This window comes from Penicillium pulvis (assembly GCF_028828015.1).
Source record: "Penicillium pulvis strain IBT 33274 chromosome Unknown scaffold_8_segment0_segment0, whole genome shotgun sequence".
Taxonomy (NCBI): domain Eukaryota; kingdom Fungi; phylum Ascomycota; class Eurotiomycetes; order Eurotiales; family Aspergillaceae; genus Penicillium; species Penicillium pulvis.
This window is the reverse complement of record NW_026643080.1, coordinates 1,616,403-1,628,987: the sequence shown is the minus strand read 5'-3', so window position 1 is coordinate 1,628,987 and position 12,585 is coordinate 1,616,403. Positions and strand designations below refer to the sequence as shown.

The window sequence follows — 12,585 nt, the reverse complement described above, 5'->3', positions numbered from 1 at the left end:
GGTGAGCAATTGATCGAATAATATAGCAACTATAAATACGAATACGGATACAAGTCTGCGGGATTCATTCAGCAGCCTCACAATCATGTTTAAGCACCTGGACCAAAGAGGCACATCGCCTTGGTGCCAGCCTAGTGCGTTCTGGAAGCTATCAGCCAACCAGGCAGGAACACGCGTCACAATAATATGCGAGGATGACCAACTGCAGATATCGCGTTGCACAATTAGCAAATGACCTGTATTATTAGCAACGCAGGAGGAACCGTATTGGTAATTCAAGCGGGGCCATTTGGCTCTTGCCATACCCCTCACCCAGAGCTTGGAATAGCAAGATCTCCTTTTTCTACGGACATCAATTGCTTCATCGCTTATAACACTTCTTTAAACACCTTTACCGGAGTCCTGTCCTCGGTAGACCCAGAATGTCCAACACATGGGTTCTTGTGATTTCCCTTAGCGAAGGATCATTCTTCGAAGAAATATCCCACCGAATCTTGGCTACACTGAGATCGAAGACGACAGTTCAGCTCGCAAGGGACCCGAATTCAACTGTCCAGCTGCTTGCGCAGCAGCCATCATCCATCCTCATCGCAGACGAAGCATTGACTCAAAACAAGTACTCCCAAATTTGGGGTGCAGTCCTCCAGTGCATACGCCAGGGCTCCACAGCTGTCGTTATGGGGCAGTTTTCCTCCTTCGTCCGACCAGACAATATGAAACCCTTCTTTTCCCAGGCGGGATTATCCTGGGATCGAGGCTCATACACTCGGACGACATTGGTGCTTAATCAAGCAGCAACTGGGGATGAATTAGCTACAAAGTTGCCAAAATCGTACAGTCAGAAGGCTTTGTTCGTGAATAACGTCGTTTCTTCGGACATGTGGTATACGACGGATGAGAGTTCTGTTGTTGAATCACGCGTCTTCGGGCCGACCTCTGTGAATACTCCAGGTGAAACACCGGTCGCGATGGCTCGTGTTGGTGAGGGAAAACTTGGTTATGTGGGAGATGTCAACGCCGAAGTGGAGACAGATGCTGTTATCCTTGCTATGTGCAATCTACTTTAATCATTATAACTTCTATCAAGTTTGGGGCTAGCGTCCTTGCGAGGCGATGCCACCAAAATGAAGGTCCAAGTCAAGATACTAAGTATCAATGTGGCGTGTGATTAAGAAACAAGGCTTTTGACTGAGTTGCTGGCAGATGCCGTTGAAGCTATCAGCATATACCTCATGGCTGGTAGGCAATCGATAGGTTCCGGGTTTGGATCCCATTGAAGTCGACTTCTTTTTTTTAATCATGACGGTTATCAGAATCAATCGATGCTTCCCCTTGATTGTACTCCATTTTAGTTTGCGGTCACACATTTCACTTTCATGTTTGCTCGCAAGAAGCACTCCAGTCCTCAATTCGCAGCATAAGTGGCCACTTTCGCTCGCTTCAACTCTCATTCCTCTTCATATTCTTCGACCCATCAGTCAAAACTTCACCTCAACACGGGTATTTCGATAATCGGTTTGTTCTTCCCGTCGCCTCTAGCAAGATCTCATTCCTCTACTAACGTCAGGCAACTTAGCTCGAATTTCAAACCCCAACTCGCCATTCCCGTGATACTCTCTTCGTCAAACCAAGATGGCGACCGATAACTCAGCCCCAAGAATCCTTATCATTTGCTCTTGCCACGAATCATATTTTGAACGGCGATGGGACCGACTTTTGCCTAGTCTGAGGTCGAAGGCGACAGTTGAGTTCCTGAACAACCCGAACCCGGACGTAATCGTTCAACTGCTTGCAGATGAGCCAATGCCATCGGCCATCCTCATCACAGACGAGGGACTGTATCTAAACAATCACGCGCATCTCTGGGACGCGGTCCTCAATTGCGTACGTCAAGGCTGTACGGCTATCGTCATGAAGTACTTGGGGCAGTTCCCCTCTCGTGGAGAGAACCTAAAGCCCTTCTTTTCACAGGCGGGATTACCATGGGAAGAGGGATCATATCTTCGGAGGACATCGGTAATCAATGATGCAGCAACCGGGCATGATTTGGCTACAAAGCTGCCGCAATCTTACAGCCAGAGGGCATTGTTTGTCAAAAATGTCGCCTATTCGGACGCGTGGTATATGCCAGATGATGATCTCGAAACACGTGTCGCTGGACTGTCTGTTGACGATGTTCAAGGTGAATCACCGGTTGCATTGGCGCGTGTTGGGGAGGGAAGACTTGGTTATGTGGGTGATTTCAATGCCGAAGAGGAAACAGATGTTGTCATTCTTGCGATGTGCGGGCTGCTTGAGTGATTGATATGGCACTGGGACTTATCGCACATTTTGATGAATCCATTCTTCTCAGCACAAGAACAAATCCAAGATCCTCACATAGTGGAACGCAAAGTATGCAATCAAAATGATTCTCTTGATTTAGCGTGAATGTCACACGCTTTGAGATTAGCGTTCTAGCGAGGTGATGCAAACAAAAAGAACAATCAGTAGATCCCAGCCTGCACGCTTCAAGCCCGAATGGCTATGTGCGTATGTTGACCTACGTATATATTGCTTTCAAAGCCATGAAAGGGTAAGTTCTGGTATTCAGGGCGGTTGAGAAAATGATCTAGAGTGCCGGAGTAAGCCCAGCTGTACCGGCCCATCACCAGTACAAGTGGGATTTTCCAGGACCAAAGACCTAGAAGACCTGACTGACGATGTTCGAAATTTAGAAACAAATCAAAGAGACGCATAAACCGGAATTGTCTATCAGAAGACCGATTGTGCTTTGTGCATGTATCCTGCCAATTCTACACAAAGCTTTTGCCTACTGAGGTAGCATATAGATCATGCGTCTGTAGATACCCAGGCATACCCAAGAAGCTTTGAGTAGACCTCTTGAAGGATGCGAATATCAGCGCGCAGGGTTGGCGAGTTGTTCTCGGTGCGCAGGAGAAAGCGGATCGTGCGTTTGAACAGGCGGTCAAGGGTGGAACGATGGACAAGCTCGCGGATACTTGAATTATAAGTCGCAGAAAGGACGAGCATGTAGCCGAATTGCCTATGAAGAAAATCGATTAGAATGGGTATGAGCAGGTTTGGAAAATACATCCATCGAGAAGCAAGGCTTACTCTTGAGCTGTCCCAAAAATGTTTGGTATCACGAGGCAGTCCTCAATGCCATCATACACTGTGAGGCCCTGAATTGCACACTCCACGCAGGTCCTGCATGCAAGCCGCATCATTAGTGGTAAGTCCTTCCAGTCGAAGGTGGGTGGGCTCCAATTTTGAGGGGAAGTCGAGGTCTTTTTGCTGGTATCAGACACCATGGCACTGAGCATGTGCTTCAAACGAGCATGGTCACGGCAAGACTGCCCCTCAGAAGTGGCTGCATCATATTCATCCCATGCACTAGGCTGTCCGTAGTGTATGGCGTAGTACAGCAAAGGCAGATGGAGTATATATTTTGTACGGTAGTAGATAGCGCGCATACAAACGATGTTGATATCCTTAGCAGGCTCGTCAGTATCTTTCCATTGCAGTGGTATAGGAAGCATATGGCGCCAGAATTCAAGGTTGAGGCTCTGGGCATTTTGCACGGAGGGTGAGCAGCTTGGTTGACCTCCCCTTTTGATCTTGTACAGTTCTGTATGCATACAATTACGGATCTTTTGGAGGTGGATGTCGGAGTCACCGTACGCCATCCATGTCGTCTTTCGCAAGAGGTCAAAATGAGCATCCGTGAATATTCTTCCCGGTGATGGTACCCCATGCTCATATAGAGCCATACCACTTGTGGGGACGTCTAGCTCCGCCAGCAGATCACTTTCCAGGTGTAGGCAATTCCAGTACGCAAGGATGACGGACTCTTCCGTGTGGTCCTTCATATCCGCAAATGGTGATCTTGGAACAAGCAGCTGGCACGCTCGGGTTGCCTCACTAATCCACGCATGACTCTGGAAAGGATCTGCCAGTTGACCGGCATAAAGGCCAGCCAGCAAGCACGCATGGACATATTCTATACTGGAAGCGCCCCCAAAAAAGTCAATCGTTGCGATAGCGAAGCGATACAGAGCCAGGCCGGGAACAACTGGCTGGTTCACAACATTTCCACATTCATCGCGACCGGTATGGGTCGGTCCTCTATACTCGATTCCCCCAATATTAGGATTACTGGCTAAGAATGAGAATGGCTTGCTGGGAGTGTGCTGCGGTTTGTTGGAAAATGCAGCCATCTGATGTACACAGTGCAAGGGAGCAGGAGTGAAGACGACATTGACAGCCTGCGTGCTGCCTCCTAGCGTGGCCGAGCGTACGGCGCCAGACAAGCGTGGAAGGGAACAGTCTACCCTCTGCTTCAAGACCGGACTGGGAGTTGAAGAATTGTTCTCGCAAATAGCTCCAACTGCAAATATGAGCAGAATGATTGCATTGTCGATGTCTACCTCAACAAGGTGCCCAGGTGACGAAGGTACGTCGAGGGGACCTCCAGGAGATCGCTCACTGGCATGGCAACAGTTGGCCTCAGTCGTCAACGTCGACTTTTGTGGAGAATAACATTTGATAAAGGCCTCTACCGTTCTGTCCAGCTGTTCGCCTAGGAAAGGATGGAGTCCGTGCATGTGATCGAGATAACTCTGATAGTACCGCCAAGAGGCCTTCTCACCCAATCTAAGCGCACCAGATTGATCGATTTCCGCACATGAATCTGTGATTGAAGCCTCCACATGGAATTTTGTAGATTTGCTCCCGCCGTCGGCGCCATCATGAGCTGAGCTTGCCAATGATAGTATGGTGCTATCTGCCGGAGAGATGATATCTCTGAGATCACTTGCGTAGGTGGTATTCCGCTGTCTTTCCAATCTCATCAGGTAATGGTGGTCGTATTCATGTGGGTGGAGTAGTAGTTTGACCGACGGCCACATCACTAGCTTCTGTACCGCTGCGGTATGTCCTAAATACACACACAATCATCAGCTCAAGTGCATTTCTTCGATATATATGAAGCTCCTCTCATACTCCAGTCCACGTTTATCGACGCATTATTGTCTGGCATGAGCGCTGCCTCCTGGGACATGTTGGGTTGCCATGATGGTTCGTCTGGACTCTCACTGATATTCGAAGTACTCGCAACGTCTGACAACGCCATCGCAGCACTGCGCTCTGAGATTGTGGATTGAGGTGATGACAGGGTCGGATCTTGTATCTGCGTGACTATTTCCCGTTCAACACCAGTCGGGTCTTCTGCGGCCGAGGTATTTGAAGTTGGTTTGATGCAGCGTTGGCCAATTTTACTCTGATGGTGGCGGTTGAGGTTTGACTTGCGATCGTAACGCCTACCACACCCCCATTGCTCTCCATTTTTGAGTAAGCCTCCACAACCCCATTTCTTTTCGCGGTTGTGAAGCTGTTCATGGGTTCTGCGGTCATGCTGTCTTGTGAAAGCTCTCCCACACACCCCGCAAATGAATGGCCGCTCGTCTGTATGAGTACGAATGTGACTTCTCAAGTTAAAAGCTCTGGTAAACTTTCGCGGACAAAGATGACACTCAAACCTGCCATTTTGAGTGCTGGATTTTGATTCCATTGTTGGTTGAGTGTTTTTGCGGCTTACGGGAAGGTTGTCGGTCTCGTCTCCGGTGCCGTTCATGGGTGTAACTTAGTTTTCCCAGAGCAATACACATCAGATTTGTGATATAATTTAGGGCGGGATAACAATCACACAGATATACGTCCGAGTAGCCTTGTACATTATGGATTTTCGAGGCTCTGCACAGGCTCACACCCCTGATCAAAACGCCCCCACTTCAGCGACTTGCTGGCTCCAATTATACGACTTGATGACCAGGCGCTCGCAGCCATGCATTTTTCACAGGCTCAGTGAAGGATCGACCCACATCAAGGCCCGGAAGAAGCTTCTTCATCTTATTGGCCTATATTCTACACCAACTCCTTGCCACATGCGCACAGGCCCAGCGGCTTGATCGGCGGCTTGCAACAAACCACCTTCCTGTTCTGGCAGACTCCACAGGCTCAATGATGCTAAAAATTGGGTCTTTTTCTCTGAACGGACCAAATTTGATATTGACCAGCAAATGTTTCCGGTGCGAGAGCAGGCTAACGAGCACTGGCTCCTCTTCCCATAAGCCACAAAATAACATATTGAGCCGGTGCATCATGAATTGACCTGTCAGGCCTTCCACTGAGTATATCTAATGCTCGCCTACTACGTTCTGGCCCAGTCAGTATTCTCAGATGGAAACACAGGCCCAATCACTCGCCTAGTGATTCCAGGCTCAGCAGGCACTGCCTTAAAGACCCATCTTGAAAGCTCTTGTCCTAGCTCCTCGGAAACATTCATTCATTCATTCTTTTTCCATCCCAAGTCATACTTCTGAAGACCAAACTTGAGTACCAAAAACCGCTACACATCAACCAAGGCTCCTCCAAAAAAAAAGCAGTCATATCCGATTGGCACATCAATTGACCCACAGCCCATTTTCATGAAGAGCTATGACACCAGAAATAATCTGCTCGATTGTCTTTGGAATTGCGGCGACTATTCTCGCCTTGTTGGGAATCATTCAAAGCTTCCTTCCACGGCCAACTAGAGGTCAGCTTCCCCGACCTTCCTTGTCTACATGTGAACCATGGAAGCTTAGTCTTGGATTTAGAGATAGATATTGAAAACCAGCGTTACTGGTACGGCCAAGCGCTTCCACTCCTCCATATGAGACACGTCGGACAGATCGGCATTCACGGTTGGCATGTTCGATAGATGCTGCTCAAATAACACCAAAGTAGAGCCCAGTTGTCTATCTTGTACTGGTCCTGCGTGTATCAACGGAAAATGAAGTCAGCCAGGGGTCGGGCGTTGTCTACGGGGCTTTGCCATCCCATCATCAATGCCACCATTACCCATACGGTCATCTCTACCTCCCGCTTCTGGAGGTACGATTGAAGGATACTAGCTTACCACACGGCCCGACCGTAACTCAGGGAGGGAGTGGCAGTGAGCCGCGATGAACAATGTATCTCTTGTTGCACGGAATCCTTTGTTTCAGTAACCCTTTGATCAAGATATAGGTCGATAATATGCTAGTCTATTAGATCCTTGAAACAAATAATCACCATACAGATCCCTCAAATATCTTCCAGCCAACCCTTCACCATAACCTCAAAGTCCGGACTATAAAGCCATCTCAAATCAAACGGCTTACTCTCCAACTCAGAATCCACATTCCCATCCTTCGGCATTCGCCTCGCGTCAATTTGCCCATTAAGCTCCAACACCCGATCAACCCTCTCCTGCCTCCCAACCTGCCACCTCTTCAACCCACCCTTAAGATCCCCACCACCACACTTAGCCAGCACAAGCGAGTATGAAAACACATCCTCAAATGCCTGATTGATACCTTGACCAGCCGTCGGTGGAATAGCATGAGCGGCATCCCCCAAAATCACAACCCGGCACTTATCAGAAGCCCACGTATCAAGCTTAGGCACAACATAAAACGGCCAAAGATTGATTTTGTTAACGGGTATATCCGAAACAGCAGATTGTATGATCTCGGGAAAATCTTCGGCTCCTTCACGGAGGAAATTAACACACCACTGTTTGTCACTGAGGAGCTCGTTCCAGCCCTGACGACCCATCTCCGCTACGCGCTTCTGCTTGCCGATGAGGAGCTCCGAACCATCGGGAAGTTGCGGCGCCATAATGAAAGCTCCGTGCTTTGGATTCATGATCGTCAACGGGAGTTCGTAGTCACCCTTTTTGAGCTGTGATGTAGGTATCGCAGCCGTAACACCGATGGCATTAGTGAAAATTGGCTCGAGATCTGGGTAGAGATATTTTCGGACACGGGAATGGATCCCATCAGCACCGACAAGACAAGTAGCGGTGCCCGTCGTCCCATCTTCGAAGGCCCATGTAACATCTCGCTCAGTCTCGGAGATTACGTGAGTAAACTTCTTCCCGTATTCGATGGTTATGCCACGTTCTTGCACGGCTTTGACGAGTGCATCTATTATTTCATAGCGGTAGATACGGAGGGCGTCGTAGTCGTATTTGTCGGCGTTTCCGAATTCGTAGGTATCCAGTGGTGTTCCGGTGTAAAAGTGGAGGTATTTGAATGAGTAGCCAAGGGGTTTAATGATTTTGTAGATGCCTATTGCGTCGAGGATGCGAAGTGCGTTGGGTGAGAGCATGATTGCACCGCCTATGTCTAGGGAGGCGGGACGGGATTCGTAAATGGTGCAGAAGATTCCCTGTTTGTGAAGGGACAGTGCTAGCGCTAGGCCTGAAAGTCCTGCACCGATGATTGCGATGTTGTTGGAGGCCATTTCAACGCTGATGCAATATGGCGGATGTAGTAAAATTTTTGAGGACTTGTGGATGTTGATGTTGATTGTTCTTAGCTAAACTGATTCTAGTGCATATAAATCTGAGGAAGAACTGTATTTATATACATGAGTTGATGGGACTCGAGGCTGATAATCTGGTCTTACAGTCAGCAAGTCGATGTAACGGATATCCAGTTCGGATCCGACTGCCCGGATCCGAGAACCCGGCGATCGGACGAAGCAATGAACAAGTCCATCAACTCCAGGATAAAATACTCAATCACTCCTCTCGAATCCAATGCCCACTTTTACCACCTTGTTTCTCTATTAACCGTACAGCCCCAATAATCATCCCCTTATCCACAGCCTTAAGCATATCATAAACAGTCAACGCAGCACCCATAGTAGCCGTCATAGCCTCCATCTCCACTCCAGTACGACCAAAACAGCTGACCGTAGCGACGATCTGCATGGCACCATGATCCTGCGTATCATGTGCTTCAGGTGCAACAAGCTCCACACTAACCTCCACGCCCGTAATACCAATTCCGGGATGGCACAACGGGACGATATCTGGTGTTCGTTTCGCCGCCATGATACCTGCAATGCGGGCGACGCTATACACGTCGCCTTTGTGTGTGCCTTCGCCTTTTCGTAGGATTTGCCATGGCTTTTGGTTCGAGAAGGAGACTGTGCATGCGGCGGTGGCTAGTCGTTTCGTTTCTGGTTTCTCAGTGATTTGTGTCATGTGCACGGTTTGAGAAGGGGTGAGATGTGGGAGTTCAGAGTCTGAAATATTGGGTAGAGATCGAGGGGTGGGTTTGGTTTCTTTTTGTGGCTTGGCTTCTTCGGTTTGTGTGCTAGGTCGTCCGGTGTGGTAAAGGCGAGCCTGGGACAGCCCTGATGAAGAAAGAAGATGCAAAGGAACTCTTGATGTTGCTCGTGAACTGGAGAACGGCCATGGGTATTTTTTACTATCTAATACAACTATCAGCATAGGATTCCGCAAATCCAAGCTCTCAATATGAGACCGTAAGTACATGCAAGGAACTCAGGTCCTGTGCCTCAAGCTCCAACAAATATGCAAATCGTAAATCATTCAAATTCATAAAGGACGCTACCCACCAATAAGAATCATGGGCCTGTTCTTCATATTCTCAAGTTCGCCCATCCCGGCGTGCTTTTCCTTCTTGCGCTTCACAGCCAAACCAATGATATCCAAAAGCTCGCGTTCCCGCTCAGGAATCAAGCCTCCCTCGTCACTGAGACGAGCCGCTTCCTGCACTGTTTCGAGCAGACGGAGCTCTTTTAATGCGTCTTCGTCGATGGGCTGTCCGTCATTTTCCTTGCGAATGATATCCCGCAGAGAGACCTCGGTGTTCCCGAAGAGACAAACTTTCAAATTACCGTCGCCAGTGATGCGCAGCCTGTTACAGGTCCCACAAAAGTTGTGCGTCATGCTGGTGATGAAGCCGACGCGACCTTCAAAGCCAGGGACCTTATAGGTCTTACTGGTATCATTTTTGTGGCCGACAACTTTCTCCAACGATGGATACTTTTCACGGATGACTGCCAGCATCTCTTCATAAGAGAACATCTTCCCTTTATTCCACTTATTTCCATCAAACGGCATATACTCGATGAACCGCACCTCGATAGGCAACTCGCGGCCGAGCTCGACGAACGGTAGAATCTCGCGATCGTTCATGCCGCGCATAACCACGCAATTGATCTTCAATTTGATTCCAGCACCGAGTTTATTCATTTCCAGAATCCGATCGATGCTTTTCATCACAGCATCGAATCCCTTCCGTCGTGTCATGATCTGGAACTGGAAAGGATCGAGCGTGTCAAGACTCAAATTCACGCCTGTGAGACCTGCTTCCACCATAGGATCAAGCTTTCGATGTAAGGAAATCCCGTTGGTAGTCAAACACAGTTCTCGGAGCCCGTTCTCTCGCAGCTGGCCAATCCTCTGCATTAGAGGAACGATGTCCTTCCGTACGGTAGGTTCGCCACCAGTCAACCGAATTTTTGTAACGCCTTGGGAGACGAATAATGATGACAGGTAGACAATTTCCGGCGACGTCAACAATCGTGCTGGAGGAGAGAGCTCGACGCCCTCTTCAGGCATGCAATATAAGCATCGGAGGTTACACCGTTCGGTGACACTGATTCGGAGGTAGTCATGCTGGCGGTTGAAGGTATCGGTGAGGAAATCGGAGAAAGGCTTCGCGGTTTTCAGAGCTGTGAGTCTGGGGGTATTATGTGGGGGGATCTCGGTCGTGGTCGCCCTTGAGGGAATGGAGCTGGTGCTTTGCCACCGAGCCCGCGCAAAAACCCCGCGAGGGGCATGGGTTAAAACTCGCCTATACAGCATACCCACTATGTGCAAATTTCAACGAACCATTAGAGGCATCTTGGGAGGAGAGAAAATAATATAATCCCTGTCAAGCGAGGGGGGAGTTCTAGAGTTGGCTTATCGCGTGGACATGCTGTTATCGGGTGGGGCACCCTTAGTAATCCCATGAATGTCGGTGGACTCCGCGTCATTTAGTCACACTTTCCACACTCGAATCCACTATCAAACCTAACAGGTGCGGGCGAGTGGCGGACCGTAAAGTGTCAGGTTCTCTGTCTCAAATTGATTGTTTCGCTAAGGCTTTTGACCAAGTCTCAACATTCGCTGGTGATAATCTGGCAAGACTCTTGACGCTGTTCTCCAGGTAAAACATTTGAGATTGATTTTGTTATTGTTTAATCTGTTGGAAGTGCACCCAACCTGAAGGTATAATATGACTGCCCGATAATGCATTTATCTTCGTTCCACACTTCATACCCCTCGAGGTCATGCCCAGCCCCCAGAGTCATATATAATGGCAAGACATGCTCCGGAGTCGGATGGGCATCAATCCAGTCAGCATTCTTCTGGAAATCCAAGAACCTAGCGGTTCTCTCCTCTGGTGTGGGCGCATCAAGCGCATCTTTAGCAGCAGCTTCAAGAGCCAAAGCAATGCTCGTATCACTAGTTCCCTGTCGAGTGGCCGGGAGGTTATGACAGAGCATACCGGAGCCAATCAGGAGGATACGACCAGGACTGCAAGTGTTGTTAGCAAATTTTCTATATGCCAAAAAGACATTATGAGTTCATACAGAGTAGAAAGTGCTTTTCCAAGTTCGACATGAGCCTTAAGGTCATCGCCGACATAAGTTGACATTTGTAAGATTGGAACGTCCAATTCGTCTCCCTCTGGGAACATCAACTTGAAGGGAACCCATCTGCGTCAGAGTCAGTATATGTATCCCACTGGCTATAAGATGGTATACTTACACTCCATGATCCAGATCCCGCTCGGTACTTTCAACTTTCACGCCCTGGCTTTGCAGATGTTGAAAAACCTTCTCGGCCAAGGCACGGGAGGATTTATGCTCATATTCATATTCAAATACATGCGGGAAGGTCTTTCTCCACGAAGGGCCAAGATCATGCCACACCTTAGTTGGCTCTTTGAAGTTGACTAGAAACCGATTAGTCTGGACTTGCTTCAATAATTCCGGCTGGATCCATGGATATGATTTACCTTGGATGGCATCACTTTCACCTTCAAACTCGCCACACGTAAGAACAACTGCGTCTGGTTTCAGGGTTTTAATTTGTTTGCCAAGCTCACGCAGGCCTTGTCGAACGGCCTCGTGCTCGGGTTTAAACATGATACTAACACCGCCTGAGGAAAACTATCAGCACTTTATATGAACATGCTGGGCTCAATCCATGTCTCACCATGACCAATAAAATAGGTCGGCAGCCGCGTGTTTTCGGCATCAGTCATTATGATGGTTTGAATGTTGTCGTGTTGTAGCCTTAAGAGGTAATTGTTCGATCCCAACCGCGTTACACGCGGACGCGGGGTCCAGTATAATTTTATAATGGGTGCCGCTTAAAAGCAACTCCGGCCCGCGCGGAGTCCGAGGTTTGGTTCAATAAACCCGAGATCGCATACTCGACCTTAGCTATACTTCTTGGAGAAGCTACCTATAGTCGAGGGTTTATTTCGAGAACATAAAAGTAGATAAACTGTGAAATTTCTAGGTTCTCATCCAAAGTAGACGACTGTTGGGTTCACAAAGAGCAATAACTTGAACCAAGTTAAAGCATTCGAATGGTTTTAGAAGAGGGTAGAAGCTGAATTTGAGGCCTAAGATTATCACGCCACAATGTCTACATATTTGCACCTATCAATATTAGGTGATGTA

At 48.4% G+C, this 12,585-nt stretch overlaps 6 protein-coding genes across 6 annotated transcripts; 2 read left to right on the top strand and 4 right to left on the bottom strand.

Moving 5' to 3' along the window:
• Window positions 1-422: 422 nt before the first annotated feature.
• N7503_010022 (uncharacterized protein) lies at window positions 423-1,067 on the top strand (the record flags this gene model as incomplete). The annotated part of the gene is made up of 1 exon (XM_057069568.1): window positions 423-1,067. One exon carries the CDS (start codon window positions 423-425, stop codon window positions 1,065-1,067), a length of 645 nt encoding a protein of 214 aa, XP_056916179.1.
• Window positions 1,068-1,632: 565 nt separating this feature from the next.
• N7503_010021 (uncharacterized protein) lies at window positions 1,633-2,301 on the top strand (the record flags this gene model as incomplete). Its single annotated transcript, XM_057069567.1, has 1 exon — window positions 1,633-2,301. The coding sequence occupies one exon, from the start codon at window positions 1,633-1,635 to the stop codon at window positions 2,299-2,301; it is 669 nt and encodes a 222-aa protein (XP_056916178.1).
• A 531-nt stretch (window positions 2,302-2,832) lies between these two features.
• Window positions 2,833-5,134, bottom strand: N7503_010020 (fungal specific transcription factor domain-containing protein; the record flags this gene model as incomplete). Its single annotated transcript, XM_057069566.1, has 3 exons — window positions 2,833-3,046; window positions 3,118-4,939; window positions 5,005-5,134. 3 exons carry the CDS (start codon window positions 5,132-5,134, stop codon window positions 2,833-2,835), a joined length of 2,166 nt encoding a protein of 721 aa, XP_056916177.1.
• A 1,994-nt stretch (window positions 5,135-7,128) lies between these two features.
• Window positions 7,129-8,331, bottom strand: N7503_010019 (FAD-dependent oxidoreductase; the record flags this gene model as incomplete). Its single annotated transcript, XM_057069565.1, has 1 exon — window positions 7,129-8,331. One exon carries the CDS (start codon window positions 8,329-8,331, stop codon window positions 7,129-7,131), a length of 1,203 nt encoding a protein of 400 aa, XP_056916176.1.
• A 280-nt stretch (window positions 8,332-8,611) lies between these two features.
• On the bottom strand, window positions 8,612-10,711 carry N7503_010018 (molybdopterin cofactor biosynthetic protein; the record flags this gene model as incomplete). Its single annotated transcript, XM_057069564.1, has 2 exons — window positions 8,612-9,309; window positions 9,457-10,711. 2 exons carry the CDS (start codon window positions 10,709-10,711, stop codon window positions 8,612-8,614), a joined length of 1,953 nt encoding a protein of 650 aa, XP_056916175.1.
• Window positions 10,712-11,088: 377 nt separating this feature from the next.
• Window positions 11,089-12,161, bottom strand: N7503_010017 (DODA-type extradiol aromatic ring-opening family dioxygenase; the record flags this gene model as incomplete). Its single annotated transcript, XM_057069563.1, has 5 exons — window positions 11,089-11,428; window positions 11,485-11,610; window positions 11,663-11,849; window positions 11,913-12,056; window positions 12,113-12,161. 5 exons carry the CDS (start codon window positions 12,159-12,161, stop codon window positions 11,089-11,091), a joined length of 846 nt encoding a protein of 281 aa, XP_056916174.1.
• Window positions 12,162-12,585: the final 424 nt, after the last annotated feature.